This window comes from Pongo pygmaeus, chromosome 7, assembly GCF_028885625.2.
Source record: "Pongo pygmaeus isolate AG05252 chromosome 7, NHGRI_mPonPyg2-v2.0_pri, whole genome shotgun sequence".
NCBI classification, from domain to species: Eukaryota; Metazoa; Chordata; class Mammalia; order Primates; family Hominidae; genus Pongo; species Pongo pygmaeus.
This window is the reverse complement of record NC_072380.2, coordinates 40,185,966-40,205,637: the sequence shown is the minus strand read 5'-3', so window position 1 is coordinate 40,205,637 and position 19,672 is coordinate 40,185,966. Positions and strand designations below refer to the sequence as shown.

Here is a 19,672-nt window from a genome sequence, read left to right as displayed (position 1 = left end):
ATATGACCGATTTATTTTCAACAAGAATGCTAAGACCATACATTGAGTAAAGAATAGTCTGTTTGAAAAATGGTGCTGGGATAACCAGATATCTCTGTGCAAAATAATGAAGTTGGGCTTATACCTCACACCATATGCCAAAATTAACTCAAAATGGATCAGCGATTTAATATAAGAGCTAAAATTATAACACTGTTAGAAAACTTATGGACAGAACTTCATGACCTTGTATTTAGTATGAGTGCTCAGATGTGACACAAAGAGCATGAGGGAAAAAAAAGAAAATGACACATAAATAAGACATCATCAAAACTGAAAACTTTTGCATATTGAAGGACATTATCAGGAAAGTGAAATAATACCTGTTGAATGGGAGAAAATATCATATTTAGATATAAAATGTATATTATTTAGATATACATAAGGGATCTAGAATCCAGAATATATAAATAAGTCTTATCACTGAACAACAAAAAGGGAACCCAATTAAAAAGTGAACAAAAGACTTTAACAGGCAATTTTCCAGAGATATACAAACTACCAAATAAGCACATGAGAAGGCACTCAATATCATAGTCATTGGGGAAATGCAAATCAAAACTACAGTTAGATATCACTTCACATCTACTTGAATGGCTATATTAAAGAAAGAAAAGAAGAAATAAATACTGCCAAGATTGGAATCCTCATATATTGCTATTAGGAGTGAAAAAGGATTTAGCCACTGTGAAAGTGTGGCTATTCCTCAAAAAGTTAGACATAAAAATACCATATAACCCAGCAATTCCACTCCAAGTATATTCTCATAAGAATTGAAACCAGGTACTCAAATACATGTAAAATACAATGAATCTTTCTGAGTTTCTCTTCAAAAGGTTTAGCCTGTTAACTTCCTTACCCTTTGTTCTCAAATTCAACTTTCTTGTTTCTCCTTGCCCCTAGTTACTGTAAACAGTAACTGTGTGCATGATGTGGGCTGCAACCTCCCGTGAGTTCTAATCAGTAACTCACATCTGTTCCCTTGTTTACCTGTACCCGTCGTTCCCCTGAAACTGCACGTCTCACACACTCCATCACTGTACCTCACACCCCCCTCCCTTCCATATTTAAAAAAAATACTTATAAGTAGCCAATCGGGTCATCTCAGATTGTGTGGTCTGACCCCAGCCCATGGGGAAGGACACAGACATAGGGATCGCGTTAACGATATAAAAACTCCCTGGTCTCCTTTGTTTGGTGTGCACTTGCGATCTTGATTGACACGAGTGGCACCCTTTTGCAAAAGTAAATTGCCTTGCTGAGGAAACTAAATTTATGTTTGAGTGCTGTTTCTTTTGTGGCATCGGAAATTCATTTATAACAATTTTGGTGGCCCGTACAGGGAGCCCATTCTCCTCTGGGGAGGGGTCTCCAGTACTTTCCCATGTGGAGGCGCCCCCCCCTCACCTTGTTGCGGTGGCCTCAAGGTGAGGAATCGAGACCCACCCAGTTTGATGAATAAACCCAGACTCTCAGCAATGCAGGAAAGGAACAAACGGGCAGCTTGGGAAAAGGGGGCTCACCTACTGCAGCGACTAGGTAAACTCTGTACACAGACCAAGGTAAGAAAAGTCGCAGGGGCAACAAAATATTTCCTTGGTGGTCGGGATTCTGGAGGTTAAAATGGTGTGAATGGTAACCAGCACTACTGTTGTGCTGAGTAAGTGAGTCCAATCTGCAGTTCTGTGGTCACCTCATACGGCTTAGGGCGGCCCTTTGGGGGTCCCATCAGGGGTTTATACTGACCTGCCATCAATGCTAAGAGGGACCTGAAATACTCCTGCAAGGGAAGCGGCCAGAGCACACGAAGCAAGAGAAAGGTGCCAGGAATTTCCAGCAGGTGGGGCTAAAGGATAGGCAAGAGATTCCTCATACAAGGGAATGGAGCCTTAATAAGCCTCCATGGAAGGACAGGCAAGACATTCCTCATACAAGGGAAATGAGCCTTAATAAGCCTCCAGGGAAGGATAGGCAAGAGATTTCTAATACGAAAATTGAGCCTAACTAGAACCCAACATGGGAAATACCCCAAGCACAATGAAAAGTAAAAAGGATAAAAATAGCAATAAAGATATTCCCCCAAATTGTCCCCTAGGTCTCAAGTTAAAATATTGGAAAAATAACGAGAGAACTAAACATAAGAACAAGCAACAAATGATAAAATATTGCTGTTTTGTTTGGACTCAGAGTCCCCTCCTTAAACCCTCAATCTTCTGGCCAAAATTTGGGTCGAATGAGGATGTAATGTGTCAACTCCTAATTCGACATGTAAATGAAAAAAGTCCAGTGTCTCAAGAGGAACTAGACTATGCTCTTTGTTGGAGATAGGGACCTGTCCTCCTCTATCCCTTAAAAAAAACTAGGGAAACACCCAATCTAGCACCCCACAATGAAGACTCAGAAAAGCTGGTTCCCATGCCAAAGGACTCCAGTGCATGGGATACCCTACACCACCTTCCCCCACTCAGTGCCCCCAATACTTCCCCTCAGGCAGCTGCCACCCCAGATCCTGCCCCAGATTCTTCCCCTGCCCACGTTATTTCTCCTCCTTACAATCCTGATTCCTGGGAATCATCACCCATGAACCTGTTCCCTCTCAGTCTAAGTGCCCCTCCCTGAAGGGACTCCAACATGAAGTAGAACAATGTAAAAGAGATATCCAAAATTTCCCATTTCCCTCCACATCTAAGGAGTCAGCTCTGACTCTCTTCCCCTTGAAAGAAGTACTACAAGGAGTGGGGGCTATTGGCTTTGTAAGTGCTCCCTTAACTAGTTCAGGAGTCTGGAATTTAAGGAAGGAACTCAAGTCATTCTTATATGACCCTTATGGGGTAGCAGATCAAGTTAATCAATTCCTGGGACCACAGTTTTACACCTGGGTCGAGTTAGTGTCCATTCTAGGCATACTCTTCTCTGGGGAAGAGAGAGGGATGATCCGTAGGGCTGCTATGGCAATTTGGGAGCGTGAACACGCTCCCGGTCAAGAAGTTCCTACCGCGGATCAGAAGTTTCCTGGCCGAGACCCCCAGTGGGACAATAATAACCCAGCTCACCAGGAAAATAGGCAAGACCTAAGGGAAATGATAATAAAGGGAATTAGGGAATCAGTACCCTGAACCCACAACCTTTCTAAAGCACTTGATATACAACAGGAAAGTGATGAGGGGTTTATGAAATTTCTAGACAGAATGAAGGACCAAATGAAACAATATTCAGCCCTAAACTTAGAAGACCCCCTTGGACAAGGACTGTTAAAACTCTATTTCATCATTAATAATTGGTTAAATATCTCAAAAATGTTACAAAAATTAAAAAATTGAGAAGACCAACCTCTGAGTGAACTTCTCAGAGAAGCTCAAAAAGTATATGTTAGAAGACATAAAAAGAAACAGAAAAAAAAGGCAAAACTTATGCTATCCACTTTCTAGCAGGTAGCCCCAAATCCACGTACTTCTAAACAAAGACTCCAGGGGGCCAAAAACTACAATGGGTCCAGACTGCTGTTTAAAAGACTCAAGCCTCCATCTAGAGGACTCAGGCCCTCATCTACCAGAGTCTCTAAAGAGTGTGGGGGAACAAAGACACAAAATCCTAAAGCTGAGAGAGAATAAGGACAAGATAGGTGTTACAGATGTGGAAAGGCAGGCCATTTCAAAAGAGAATGTCCTGAATTAGAAAGAGAGAAAGAAACCCTGCCCCTCATGACCTTTGAGGGGGGCCAGGGACTCTGTCTCTTTTACTTCAAGTCCCACCAGGAGCCCTTGATAAATTTAGAGGTGGGACCCAATCATGAGCTTATCACCTTTCTAGTTAATTCAGGGGTCACTTGCTCCTCCCTTTGTTTACCTTCATCTAACATTGCCTGCTCTTCAGAAGACCTTTTAGTCTCTGGGGTAAAAGGGAAGGATTTAAAGCAAAAGTCTTAGAAAGTACAGAAGTTAAATACTAAGAACGATTGACTCATATCCAATTTTTATTGACCCCAGAGGCAGGAACTAACTTATTAGGAAGAGGCTTAATGTTGAAGTTAGGTATAGGCTTACAAGTTAGTCCAAAAGGATTCCTTACCTCATTAAATTTACTCACCACTGCAAATGAGAAATGTATTCACCCCAGTGTCTCGTCCAGAGAAGGAAACCAAGGAAAACTTCACATTCCCCCAATCCACATCAAGCTAAAAACCCCAGAGGAAGTGGTGAGGAGGAAGCAATACCCTGTCCCTTTAGAAGGACGGATCAGGTTAAAGCCCATAATTCAAAGTCTCATAAAAAATGGACTTCTTGAGCCTTGTATGTCTCCTTATAACACCCCAATACTGCCCATCAAGAAATCAGACAGATCATACCAGTTAGTACAAAATCTTAGAACTGCCAACCAAATAGTCCAAACCACTCACCCCGTTGTCCCTAACCCTTACACTTATTCTCAGTAAAATTCCATATAATCATCAATGGTTTACTGTAATAGACTTAAAAGATGCTTTTTGGGCATGCCCCCTAGCTGAAAATAGCCAAGACATATTCGCCTTTGAGTGGGAAGACCTCCAGTAAGGGTGAAAACCACAGTATCAGTGAACAGTTTTGCCCCAAGGGTTCACAGACACACCCAACCTGTTTAGTCAGAGTCTAGAATAAATGCTAGAAAAGGTTTCTGTTCCAAAGCACATATGCATGCTCCAGTATGTTGATGATATACTCATATCAGGAGAGGATGTAGAAAAAGTAACCAGTTTTTCCATATATACCCTTGATCATCTACTTTCTGAGTGGTTATGAGTCTCAAAGAAAAAGCTTCAGTATGTAGAACCTGAGGTCAAATATTTAGGCCATTTAATAAGTGCAGGCAAGTGGAGAATAGGGCTGGAGTGAGTTGAAGGCATCGTGTTTTACCCTTGCCTCAAATTAAGCATGAGCTCAGAAAGTTTATAGGATTAGTTGGATACTGCTGCTTATGGATTGGCTCATATACCTTACACAGTAAGCTGCTATACCAGAAGCTTACTCAAGAAAAATCAGACCATCTCCTGTGAACTTCTGAGGAAGTCGACCAAATTGAGGAATTGAAAGAAAGACTTATGACTGCCCCAGTTTTAGCTTTGCCTTCTCTAGAAAAGCCCTTTCATTTTTTTGTTGATGTAAATAATGGAGTGGCTATAGAAATGCTTATCCAAGAACTCAGTGGCCACCAGCAGCCTGTGGCCTTCTTATCAAATGTTTTAGACCCTGTTAACTTGTGAGTGACCTCAATGCATTCAATCTGTTGCCGCTATGGCAATATTAGTCGAAGAAAGCAGAAAGTTAACTTTTAAGGGAAAGTTAACTGTAAGCACACCCCACCGAGTTAGAGCAATACTAAATCAAAAAGCTGGGAGGTGGCTTGCTGACTCCAGAATCCTGAAATACAAGCCTATTTTGCTAGAAAAAGATGATTTAACTTTAACTACTAATAATTTGCTCAACCCAGCAGGTTTCTTAACAGGAGATCCAAATCTAAAGAAGGAGCATTTATGTCTAAATTTAATTGACTACCAAAGGTCAGACCAGACCTAGGGGAGACCCCCTTCAAAACAGAACGACACTTATTCATACATGGTTCCTCCAGGGTAACTGAAGGAAAGACACAACGGGTATTCAGCAATCAATGGGGAAACTCTTAAAGAATTAGAGTAAGGTAAATTGCATAATAATTGGTCTGCCCAAACTTTTGAGTTGTTTGCACTTCTCAATAAATGTTAATAAATCTATGTTTTCCTTAAACTATTGGGTTAGAGACCTATTACTATTCATGATAGTGATATATGATTCATTAGAGCTTGAGTTTTTGAGGTAAATACAAAAGTACATTTAAATTTCATACTCCAGAAAAAGAAGACTGTATGTCTAAGAAAGGAAAGGCAAAAAATACAGATTCATATTTATTCACATTGAATTGTGCATAAAACATAACTTTCAATAATGGTGAAAATAACAGAACAGCTTTGTTATGTGCCCTGATCTATATAGAGTTTAAAAAATAGTTCTACATGACTATAGGGCATCATCAGAAGTGGTGGTATATTAATCTTTGAAAATTCTCTTCTCTATAAGCAATAAGCAAATGTCAAAATTTCTCAGAATCCACTTTTTCATAACTCTGGAAATTCAAACGCTTGCAGCCACCCAGATAATATTTATTCAAGACAAACAGCTAAATCTCAGTAAGAACAGTAAACTTTATGGTATTTTAATTTGTCCTAGCCTATCTATCACTCTCCAGATCTACAATGTCCTTGAAAAATAACAGCCTGCATTTCTAGTGCAGCCTGGTAAGCATTGGAGGAAGCACAACAAACATGGAGCTCTTTGAAAGCCTCACCCTAAAAGAAGTGACATTATTTGACCTGATTGGTCATTCTCCAGAAGACTCCACTTGCAAGAATGCTTGTATTAGATTGACTCAGAACTAGAATGTGTATACGAAAAGCTTTTCTTCCCAGGATCCTTTGTAAAAAGCAATTTACAGGCAAGTGTTTTAAATTTTCAGCTGCCTGAGGCAATGGATAACAGTTTGAACAAACAACAGCCAGACCAAAATATTTAACAGAAGGCACTGGGGAGTGAGATATTCACAGAAGCTTTGAAAACCTAAACTCTAAAAGGCAACAAGGATGTGTAGAGCCATCCACATGCACAGAAGTTACCTGAGACCAAGAGAAGGCCCTAAACTCTTATCTCTGGCTGACCTTGAAGCTCTGAGCAAGCAAGCAGTGAAGGCTAGGAAGATTTTCACCTGTTTGGTTCAGTGTTGAAGATATGACAGAGTAGGCACACAGAGCCCATTGGGAGGCTTGTTGGCACCAGACATTTAAAATAAGCTCTGTCTAATTATTAACTGACCACGAATCTGAGTAGAGACTTCAGTGACTGCACACAACAATGGATACAGACTTTGCAGAATGATTTGAGGAAAGCTTCTAAACAACCATTAATAACAAGCAGAAGTCATAGTAATCCTTAGGAGGAAGGAAGAATCTGACTTCCAGAGTTCTGTATGATATCATTTGGAATGTTCTATTTTCAGCAAAATTTATGAGACATACAGAAAAATTATGGTCCATACACAAGAAAGAAACAAGCAATAGAAACTTTCCCCTAGGAATCCTAAATGTTGATCTTGCTAGACAAAGACATGAAATCGATTTTAATTATATTCAAAGATCTAAAAGAAATCATGTCTAAATAATTAAAAGAAAGTATGAAAATGATGACTTACCAAATAGAGAATATCAAGAAAAGAATAGACATTATAAAAAATAATCAAAAAAGAAATTCTGGGGCTAAAAAGTATAATAACTCAAAGAAAAAATTAACTAGAAAGGCTCCACAACAGCTTTGAGCAGGCAGGAGAGAAGCAGTGAATGTATTTATTTATTTAAATAAAAATATGCTTCCCCATTTCTTTTTTTAAATGAACTTTTATTGTAGATCTTGGGGGCACATGTGTAAGTTAGTTCCAAAGGTATACTGTGCAGTGTTGGGGTTTGGAGTATGATTGAACCTGTCAATCATGAAGTGGGCATATTATCCAATAGGTAGTTTTTCAACCCTGGTCTCCCTCCCTTCCTCCCTTCCCATTCTTGTATTCCCTGGGGCCCGTTGTTCCTATCTTTATTTCCCTGTGTACCCAATATTTAGCTCCCAACTCTAAGAGAACATGCAGTATTTGTTGCTTTTGTTTCAAAGCAAAGAAAGAATTGAAAGAGACATCAATTGAAGAAATTTAGGTGAGGAATGGAAAAAATGACAATTTCACAGACCTGTGACATACAATGGTAGTCCCAAAAGAGCAGGAAGAGATAAAAAGGCATAAAGAATATTTGAAGAAATAAGGTCTGAAAACTTCCACATTTGATGAGAAACAATAATCTACACACTTAGGAGGCTCAAAAAACTCCAAGAAGGATAAACTCAAGTCATCCATACCTAACGCGTAGTAATGAAACGTCAAAAGCCAGAGATACATAATCTTGAAAGTAGCAAGAAGGAAGCAACTCATCATTTGTAGAAGATCTTCAGTAAGATTCAAAGATGATTTCATCGTATACCATGGAATCTAGAGATAATTGGGTGCCATACTCAAAGTGCTGAAAAATAAACTATGTCAACAAAAATTCAACATCTTGCAAATCTTTCCTTCAAAAATGATAATAATGACATCTTCATATAAACAACAAAAAAGAAATTTGTTTCTTGCAGACTTACCCTACAAGGTATACTAAAGAAAGTCCTTCAAGTTGAAATGAAAGGATACTAGAGAGTAACAAAAATCCACGTGAAGAAATAAAGACAGGAGATAATGGTAAATGTGTAGGTAACAAAATTTATAGTATAAATACATTTTTGTTTGTAATGCTTTTTATTTTATCTGATTTAAAAGACAATTTCAAAAGCATTGATTATAAATATATTTTGGGTGGTGTATAAATATGTATTTTATTTGGCAATAAAATCCAAAGGAGAGGAGGAGAGAGAAATGGGGCTATATTAAGAGCAAAATTGTTGTATACAACTGAAATTAAGTTGGTGTTAATCTGAACTATATTGTTATAAATTAATGTGTTAATTTTAATTCTCAGGGGACCTATTACAAAAATATTCAAAAATATATGTTAAAAGAAGTAACGAGGGAATTATTATGGTATACTAGAAAATATCTATTTGACCAAAAAAAAAAAAAGAGTTATAAATGAATAGAGGGAAAATATCTTAAACACATACCAAAAAAAAAGCAAAATGATAGAGTTAAATCTTAACCTCATCAGCAATTGTATTATATGTCAATCAATAATTCAAACTCACCAATCAAGAGGAAGAGATTAGAAAAATAAATAAATAAAATCCAACTATATGCTCTCTATAAGAAATAGAATTTAAATTCAGACACAAATAGGTTGAAAGTAAAAGAATGGAAAAAGATTATTTCATGCAAATTGTCAAAAGAAAAAGAAAAAGAGAAAGAGAAAAAGCAAAGAAAAAAAGAAGAAACAGCTACACCAAACACCAATGCAATTATCTGAATGTTTGTGTCTCCTCACAATTAATATGTTGAAACTTAATCCCCAGTGTGATAGTATTAAGAGGCAGGGCCTTTTAGAAAGGACTTTCCCTTATGAATGAAATTATGTAACATGATGTTTATAAGATCTATCCAGGTTAACATTATTAGTAATTCATTCCATTTTATTGACTGAAGTCCTATTGAATGAACAAGCAACATTATATTAATCTGTTCAGCAGTTGATGGACATTTGATCTGTTTCCACCTTTTGGATATTATGAATAATCATGCTGTGAACATTTGTGTTCAAGTTCTTAAATGAACATATGTTGTTATTTTTCTTAGGTATATATCTAGGAGTGGAATTTTTGGGCAATATGACAAACTATTTTTCATCTCTTTGAGGAACTTCCAGACTAATTTCCAAAGGAACTGTGCCATTTAACATTCCCATCATCAGTGTTTGAAGAGTTTGGATTCTTCTAATCCTTGCCAATACTTATTTTCCATTTTATTGATTATTTATAGTGCTTGTGAAGCAATATCTCATTATGGTTTTGGATTTTGTTTCTCTAATGCCTAATGACTAATGATCTAATTAGTAATGATCTTGAGCATCTTTTCATGGGGTCATTAGTCATTGATAATATATCACCTTTGGAGAAATATGTGTTGAAGTACTTTACCCATTTTTATTGGCTTATTTTTCTTTTTTGTTGACTTGTAACAATTCTTTATATATTTCTGCTTTGCTAATTGTTTTCTGTATTTTTTAAATGTAGATTCTTTCTTTCTTCCTCTCTCACTGTCTCCCTTTGTGATCATGTTTTCTGTCATAATATTGCTGTGGTTTGAATGTGTTCCCCAAATTTCCTGTTTTGGAAATGAAATTCCAAAATTTAAATGTTGATGGTTTTTGGAGGTCGTGCCTTTGGATGGTAATTAGGATTAGGTGAGGTCATCAGGATGGATTCTCCATGACGGTATTTGTGGCTTTATAAGAAGAAGCAGAGACCTGAACTAGGGTGCTTGCTCTGTCTCTCAATGTGATGCCTCCTGCCATGTCATGATGCACAGAAAGGACCTCACCATATGCCAGCATCATATTCTAGGACTTCTCAAGCCTCCAGCACTGTGAGTTCAATAAACCTCTCCTATTCATTACCCAGTCTATGGTATTCTGTTACAGCAACAGAAAACAGATTAAAACAGATATGCTTTAATGTCTTACTTTTTTAACATTTTGTGTATCCACTCTTGGTTTTTGATTTGTGGTTACCGTGAGGCTTACATAAAACATCATCCAGTTATAATAGCCTATTTTAAGCTGGTAACAACTTAACTTTGATTGCATTAAAAACCCTACCTTTTTATTCCCCCTACATATGTTTTTGATGCCAGAGTTTACATTCTTTTATATTGCTTTCCTCTTAACCAATTATTATAGTTATTATTTTTTGTAGGTTTTCTCTTTTAACCTTCCTAATAAAGAGATATATAATTTACACACCACCATCGCTGTATTCCAGTATTCCTAATTTGACTGCGTACTTACTCTTATCAGTGAGTTTTATACTTTTCTGTATGTTACTAATTAGCCTCTTTATTTTTTCATCCTGAGGAATTTCCTTTAGTATTTCTTATAAGATTGGGCTAGTATTGATAAACTCATTTAGGTTTGCTTGTATGGTAAAGTCTTTATCTCTTCTTTATTTCTGAAGTATAGCTCTGCCTAGTGAAGTGTTCCTGATTGACAGGTTTTGTTTATTGTTTTTTTCTTTCTGGCAGTGCTCTGAATGTATCATCTCATTATTTTCCTGGCCTGCTGCTGAGAAATCTGATAGGCAATGTGGATTTCTTTTGTGTGTGATATGCTTCCTTTCTCTGGCTACTTTTTGGATCTTTTTAATTTTTGACAGTTTGATTATAATAAGTCTTGATTTAGTATTGTTTGGATTGGATTTGCTTGGATAATCTCGAGTTTCATCTACTTTGATTTACATCTTTCTCCAAATATGGGAAGTATTTGTCATTATTTATCTAAATAAGCTCTTTCCCCTCTCTATTTCTGTGCTTTATGAGCATACCCATAATACTTTCTTGAACCATCATTATGCTAGATTTGATAACACATTCACAATCATAAGCTGAGGACCAACTGGAAGATTATATTTTCCTAATGCAGAGACTATTACTATAATTTTTCAAACTAAAACATGAAAAGAAAATAATTTAAAAAGCAGAGCAGAATTTCAGATCCTGGGAAACTATAAAATGATTTAATCTAATATAATCAGACTCACAATATGAGGAGCAGAGAAAATAAGATAGGGAAATATATAAAGAGAAAATATTTGAGAGTTTTAAAAATGGATAAAAGATAAAAATTCACAAACCCAGAAAACACTTCACATTCTGAGATAACCAATATAAAGGAATTGCCCATCTAGGCATATCACCGTCAAACTGCTGATAACCAAATATAAAGAGAAATTATTTAAAACAAGCCCAGGAAAAATTTTGGGGGGAACAACATGAAGTGTGATGTTAGAAGTAACAGAAGGCAAAATCTAGTTCTCATTAGAAGCAATGGAAGGCAAAAATCACTGGGATGAAATGCTTAAGATACCAGGAAAAAAAAACCTGTCAATGTAGAATGTTATAGCCATCAGGAATACACTTCAGAAATGAAGACAAAATTAAAAACAATTTTTATAAGCTAAGAGCAGAGAGAATTTCTCTGTGTAAACATAAGACCTGTAAAAATTGATACTGAAATTATTTCAGTAAATAAAATAGCAACATAACATTTTGTGATAGAGATGTAGATACAGTAATAAATCCCATACAATGAAATATTCAACACTAAAAGGAAATGAGCTATCAAATCATGAAAAAAAGTGAAAGAACCTTAAATTTCTTTTCTTTTTTGTTTTTTTTTTTTTTTTGAGATGGAGTCTCATTCTGTTGCCCAGGCTGGAGTGTTGGCATGATCTCGGCTCACTGCAACCTCTGCCTCCCAGGTTCAAGTGATTCTCCTGCCTCAGCCTCCCCAGTAGCTGGGATTACAGGTGCCCACCACCACTCCTGGCTAATTTTTGTATTTTTAGTAGAGATGGGGTTTCACCATTTTGACCAGGATAGTCTCAAACTCCTGACCTCAGGTGATCCTCCCACCTCAGCCTCCCAAAGTGCTGGGATTACAGGTGTGAGCCACTGCACCTGGCCAGGAACCTTAAATTTCTAAGTGAAAGGAGCCAAAATGAAAAGGCTATACTACTGGTGATTCCATTATTACATTCTGAAAGAGGCTAAATTATGGAAACAGTAAAAAAATCAGTGATCAGAGAGAAGAGAAGGATGCATGATTGGAGCACAGAGCAAGAAAACAATTTTGATTGGCACTATAATGATAGATGCACATCATTACACTTTTGTCAAAACTCATAGAATGTACAACACAAAGAGTCACCCATAATGTAAGCTATGGATTTGGTTGTTAAGGATGTATCCATGTGTACAACGTTCACGGATTTTAACAAATGTACCATACTGATATAGGATGTTGACAGTGGGAGATGCTGTGCATGTGGGGTTAAGGATATGTGACAACCCTGTGTTTTCCACTGGGTATTTTTCTGAACCTAGAACAGCCCAAAAAAGCCTATTAATTATACATATATGTATATATGTAAAATATGTGGCTATAAAAATTAAATTAAATTGAATTATCTTATTGCAATATTCTTACTTTGTTTATTATGGGTACGTGGAATGCAATATGTTGAAGATATATAATATAATCTCTAAACACTAAAAACCCCCAAAAGAACAAATAGTATATTCAAAAATTAAACAGACCAGGTGAAATTAAATTTAAAGCGCTTCCATTATCCAAAAGAGGTAAGAAAGTAAAAATAAAAGACCAGACAACTAGTAGGAAAACAATAGAAAACTACTAGCAGGTGAGAGACGTAAACTTAACATGTCTGTAATTACTGTAAGGAAATGGACCTAATACTTCAATTAAAGTCAAGATCATCAGACTGAATTTAAAAATCTGTATGTTATTTATACACAAACACACACACACATACTTTAAGGACATGACTTTAAAGTGAAATATTTTTGTAAAATATCCCAAGTGGATTCTAATTATTTTTTTAAAAATCTGGCTGTGGAAGTGTTAGATAAAATAAGCTTAATGGCAAAAAGCCAGTATGGGCAAAGAGTGGCATTATAATGACATAAGTTCACTTCCTCAGGAAGACAAAACATCCCTAAATGAGTTTTTGAAAAATAACTTATCTTCAAAATACGATAATTAAAAATTGATAAAACACAAAGGAAAAATAGAAAAGTATTCTTAGGTGGACATAATAAAAGAACAAGAATTAATAAGGATATAAAATAGGGGAGGAGCCAAGATGGCTGAATAGGAACAGCTCCGGTCTACAGCTCCCAGCGCGAGCGACGCAGAAGACGGGTGATTTCTGCATTTCCATCTGAGGTACCGTGTTCATCTCACTAGGGAGTGCCAGACAGTGGGCACAGGTGAGTGGGTGAGCACACCGTGTGCCAGCCGAAGCAGGGGCGAGGCATTGCCTCACTTGGGAAGTGCAAGGGGTCAGGGAGTTCCCTTTCCAGGGGTGACAGACGGCACCTGGAAAATCGGGCCACTTCCACCCAAATACTGTGCTTTTCCGACGGGCTTAGGAAACGGTGCACCAGGAGATTATAGCCCGCACCTAGCTCAGAGGGTCCTACGCCCACGGAGTCTCGCTGATTGCTAGCACAGCAGTCTGAGATCAAACAGCAAGTCGGCAGCGAGGCTGGGGGAGGGGCGCCCACCATTGCTCAGGCTCGCTTAGGTAAACAAAGCAGCCTGGAAGTTTGAACTGGGTGGAGCCCACCACAGCTCAAGGAGGACTGCCTGCCTCTGTAGGCTTCACCTCTGGGGGCAGGGCACAGACAAACCAAAAGACAGCAGTAACCTCTGCAGACTTAAATGTCCCTGTCTGACAGCTTTGAGGAGAGCAGTGGTTCTCCCAGCACGCAGCTGGAGATCTGAGAATGGGCAGACTGCCTCCTCAAGGGGGTCCCTGACCCCTGACCCCCGTGCAGCCTAACTGGGAGGCACCCCCCAGCAGGGGCAGACTGACACCTCACATGGCCAGCCGGGTATTCCAACAGACCTGCAGCTGAGGGTCCTGTCTGTTAGAAGGAAAACTAACAGAAAGGACATCTGCACCAAAAACCCATCTGTACATCACCATCATCAAAGACCAAAAGTAGATAAAACCACAAAGATGGGGAAAAAACAGAGCAGAAAAATTGGAAACTCTAAAAAGCAGAGTACCTCTCCTCCTCCAAAGGAACGCAGTTCCTCACCAGCAATGGAACAAAGCTGGACGGAGAATGACTTTGACGAGCTGAGAGAAGAAGGCTTCAGACAATTAAATTACTCCGAGGAATGGGAGGATATTCAAACCAAAGGCAAAGAAGTTGAAAACTTTGAAAAAAATTTAGAAGAATTATAACTAGAAGAACCAATACAGAGAAGTGCTTAAAGGAGCTGATGGAGCTCAAAGCCAAGGCTCGAGAACTATGTGAAGAATGCAGAAGCCTCAGGAGCTGATGCGATCAAATGGAAGAAAGGGTATCAGCCATGGAAGATGAAATGAATGAAACGAAGTGAGAAGGGAAGTTTAGAGAAAAAAGAATAAAAAGAAACGAGCAAAGCCTTCAAGAAATGTGGGACTATGTGAAAAGACCAAATCTACATCTGGTTGGTGTACCTGAAAGTGACGGGGAGAATGGAACCAAGTTGGAAAACACTCTGCAGGATATTATCCAGGAGAACTTCCCCAATCTAGCAAGGCAGGCCAACATTCTGATTCAGGAAATACAGAGAACGCCACAAAGATACTCCTCGAGAAGAGCAACTCCAAGACACATAATTGTCAGATTCACCAAAGTTGAAATGAAGGAAAAAATGTTAAGGGCAGCCAGAGAGAAAGGTCGGGTTACCCTCAAAGGGAACCCCATCAGACTAACAGCAGATCTCTCGGCAGAAACTCTACAAGCCAGAAGAGAGTGGGGGCCAATATTCAACATTCTTAAAGAAAAGAATTTTCAACCCAGAATTTCATATCCAGCCAAACTAAGCTTCATAAGTGAAGGAGAAATAAAATACTTTACAGACAAGCAAATGCTGAGAGATTTTGTCACCACCAGGCCAGCCCTAAAAGAGCTCTTGAAGGAAGCGCTAAACATGGAAAGGTACAACCGGTACCAGCCACTGCAAAATCATGCCAAAATGTAAAGACCATGGAGACTAGGAAGAGACTGCATCAACTAACGAGCAAAATAACCAGCTAACATCATAATGACAGGATCAAATTCACACATAACAATATTAACCTTAAATGTAAATGGACTAAATGCTCCAATTAAAAGACACAGACTGGCAAATTGAATAAAGACTCAAGACCCATCAGTGTGCTGTATTCAGGAAACCCATCTCATGTGCAGAGACACACATAGGCTCAAAATAAAAGGATGGAGGAAGATCTACCAAGCAAATGGAAAACAAAAAAAGGCAGGGGTTGCAATCCTAGTCTCTGATAAAACAGACTTTAAACCAACAAAGATCAAAAGAGACAAAGAAGGCCATTACATAATGGTAAAGGGATTAATTCAACAAGAAGAGCTAACTATCCTAAATATATATGCATCCAATACAGGAGCATCCAGATTCATAAAGCAAGTCCTGAGTGATCTACAAAGAGACTTAGACTCCCACACATTAATAATGGGAGACTTTAACACCCCACTGTCAACATTAGACAGATCAAAGAGACAGAAAGTCAACAAGGATATCCAAGAATTGAACTCAGCTCTGCACCAAGCGGATCTAATAGACATCTACAGAACTCTCCACCCCAAATCAACAGAATATACATTTTTTTCAGCACCACACCACACCTATTCTAAAATTGACCACATACTTGGAAGTAAAGCTCTCCTCAGTAAATGTAAAAGAACAGAAATCATAACAAACTATCTCTCAGATCACAGTGCAATCAAGCTAGAACTCAGGATTAAGAATCTCACTCAAAAGCGATCAACTACATGGAAACTGAACAACCTGCTCCCGAATGACTACTGGGTACATAACGAAATGAAGGCAGAAATAAAGATGTTCTTTGAAACTAACGAGAACCAAGACACAACATACCAGAATCTCTGGGATGCATTCAAAGCAGGGTCTAGAGGGAAATTTATAGCACTAAATGCCCATAAGAGAAAGCAGGAAAGATCCAAAATTGACACCCTAACATCACAATTAAAAGAACTAGAAAAGCAAGAGCAAACACATTCAAAAGCTAGCAGAAGGCAAGAAATAACTAAAATCAGAGCAGAACTGAAGGAAATAGAGACACAAAAAACCCTTCAAAAAATTAATGAATCCAGGAGCTGGTTTTTTGAAAGGATCAACAAAATTGATAGACCGCTAGCAAGATTAATAAAGAAAAAAAGAGAGAAGAATCAAATAGATGCAATAAAAAATGATAAAGGGGATATCACCACCGATCCCACAGAAATACAAACTACCATCAGAGAATACTACAAACACCTCTATGCAAATAAACTAGAAAATCTAGAAGAAATGGATAAATTCCTCAACACATACACCCTCCCAGGACTAAACCAGGAAGAAGTTGAATCTCTGAATAGACCAATAACAGGAGCTGAAATTGTGGCAATAATCAATAGCTTACCAATCAAAAAAAGTCCAGGACCAGATGGGTTCACAGCCAAATTCTACCAGAGGTACAAGGAGGAGCTGGTACCATTCCTTCTGAAACTATTCCAATCAACAGAAAAAGATGGAATCCTCCCTAACTCATTTTATAAGGCCAGCATCATCCTGATACCAAAGCCGGGCAGAGACACAAAAAAAAAGAGAATTTTGGTTCATCCTTGATGAATATTGATGCAAAAATCCTCAATAAAATACTGGCAAACAGAATCTAGCAGCACATCAAAAAGCTTATCCACCATGATCAAGTGGGCTTCATCCCTGGGATGCAAGGCTTTTTCAATATATGCAAATCAATAAACGTAATCCAGCATATAAACAGAACCAAAGACAAAAACCACATGATTATCTCAATAGATGCAGAAAAGGCCTTTGACAAAATTCAACAACTCTTCAGGCTAAAAACTCTCAATAAATTAGGTATTGATGGGACGTATCTCAAGATAATAAGAGCTATCTATGACAAACCCACAGCCAATATCATATTGAATGGGCAAAAACTGGAAGCATTCCCTTTGAAAACTGCCACAAGACAGGGATGCCCTCTCTCACCACTTCTATTCAACATAGTGTTGGAAGTTCTGGCCAGGGCAATTAGGCAGGAGAAGGAAATAAAGGGTATTCAATTAGGAAAAGAGGAAGTCAAATTGTCCCTGTTTGCAGACAACATGATTGTATATCTAGAAAACCCCATTGTCTCAGCCCAAAATCTCCTTAAGCTGATAAGCAACTTCAGCAAAGTCTCAGGATAGAAAATCAATGTACAAAAATCACAAGCATTCTTATACACCAATAACAGACAAACAGAGAGCCAAATCATGAGTGAACTCCCATTCACAATTGCTTCAAAGAGAATAAAATACCTAGGAATCCAACTTACAAGGAATGTGAAGGACCTCTTCAAGGAGAACTACAAACTGCTCAAGGAAATAAAAGAGGATACAAACAAATGGAAGAACATTCCATGCTCATGAGTAGGAAGAATCAATATTGTGAAAATGGCCATACTGCCCAAGGTAATTTACAGATTCAATGCCATCCCCATCAAGCTACCAATGACTTTCTTCACAGAATTTGAAAAAACTACTTTAAAGTTCATATGGAACCAAAAAAGAGCCCGCATCACCAAGTCAATCCTAAGCCAAAAGAACAAAGCTGGAGGCATCACACTACCTGACTTCAAACTATACTACAAGGCTACAGTAACCAAAACAGCATGGTACTGGTACCAAAACAGCGATATAGATCAATGGAACAGAACAGAGCCGTCAGAAATAATGCTGCATATCTACAACTATCTGATCTTTGACAAACCTGAGAAAAACAAGAAATGGGGAAAGGATTCCCTATTTAATAAATGGTGCTGGGAAAACTGGCTAGCCATATGGAGAAAGCTGAAACTGGATCCCTTCCTTACACCTTATACAAAAATCAATTCAAGATGGATTAAAGACTTAAACGTTAGACCTGAAACCATAAAAACCCTAGAAGAAAACCTAGGCAATACCATTCAGGACATAGGCATGGGCAAGGACTTCATGTCTAAAACACCAAAAGCAATGGCAACAAAAGCCAAATTTGACAAATGGGATTTAATTAAACTAAAGAGCTTCTGCACAGCAAAAGAAACTACCATCAGAGTGAACAGGCAACCTACAAAATGGGAGAAAATTTTCGCAACCTACTCATCTGACAAAGGGCTAATATCCAGAATCTACAATGAACTCCAACAAATTTACAAGAAAAAAACAAACAACCCCATCAAAAAGTGGGCGAAGGACATGAACAGACACTTCTCAAAAGAAGACATTTATGCAGCCAAAAAACACATTAAAAAGTGCTCACCATCACTTGCCATCAGAGAAATGCAAATCAAAACCATAATGAGATACCATCTCACACCAGTTAGAATGGCCATCATTAAAAAGTCAGGAAACAACAGGTGCTGGAGAGGATGTGGAGAAATAGGAACACTTTTACACTGTTGGTGGGACTGTAAACTAGTTCAACCCTTGTGGAAGTCAGTGTGGCGATTCCTCAGGGATCCAGAACTAGAAATTCCATTTGACCTAGCCATCCCATTACTGGGTATATACCCAAAGGACTATAAATCATGCTGCTATAAAGACACATGCACACGTATGTTTATTGTGGCATTATTCACAATAGCAAAGACTTGGAACCAACCCAAATGTCCAACAATGATAGACTGGATTAAGAAAATGTGGCACATATACACCATGGAATACTATGCAGCCAAAAAAACGATGAGTTCATGTCCTTTGTAGGGACATGGATGAAATTGGAAATCATCATTCTCAGTAAACTATCACAAGAACAAAAAACCAAACACCGCATATTCTCACTCATAGGTGGGAATTGAACAATGAGAACACATGGACACAGGAAGGGGAACATCACACTTCGGGGCCTGTTGTGGGGTGGGAGGAGGGGGGAGGGATAGCATTGGGAGATATACCTAATGCTAGATGACGAGTTAGTGGGTGCAGCGCACCAGCATGGCACATGTACACATATGTAACTAACCTGCACATTGCACACATGTACCATAAAACCTAAAGTATAATAATAATAATAAATAAATAAATAAATAAATAAGGATATAAAATATTTGAAAATGTATTATCCAACTTGATCTAGTTGACATTTAAAGGATAATATAATCCACAACTAAATAGTCTGCATTCTTTTAAAGTTCGAAACATTCAATGTAATGAAGCATATAATGGGCAATGAATTTTCTCTTAGTGA

General features: G+C 38.0%; 1 protein-coding gene across 1 annotated transcript in view; it reads left to right on the top strand.

The window, feature by feature from the left end:
• The first annotated feature begins 1,237 nt into the window (after nucleotides 1-1,237).
• ADAM2 (ADAM metallopeptidase domain 2) overlaps nucleotides 1,238-19,672 on the top strand; it is a 113,722-nt gene continuing 95,287 nt past the window's right edge. Inside the window, exon 1 of the mRNA XM_054498868.2 lies at nucleotides 1,238-1,601. Coding sequence (XP_054354843.2) covers nucleotides 1,494-1,601 — 108 coding nt within the window. The 5' untranslated portion in view covers nucleotides 1,238-1,493. The remainder of the gene's footprint in view (nucleotides 1,602-19,672) is intronic.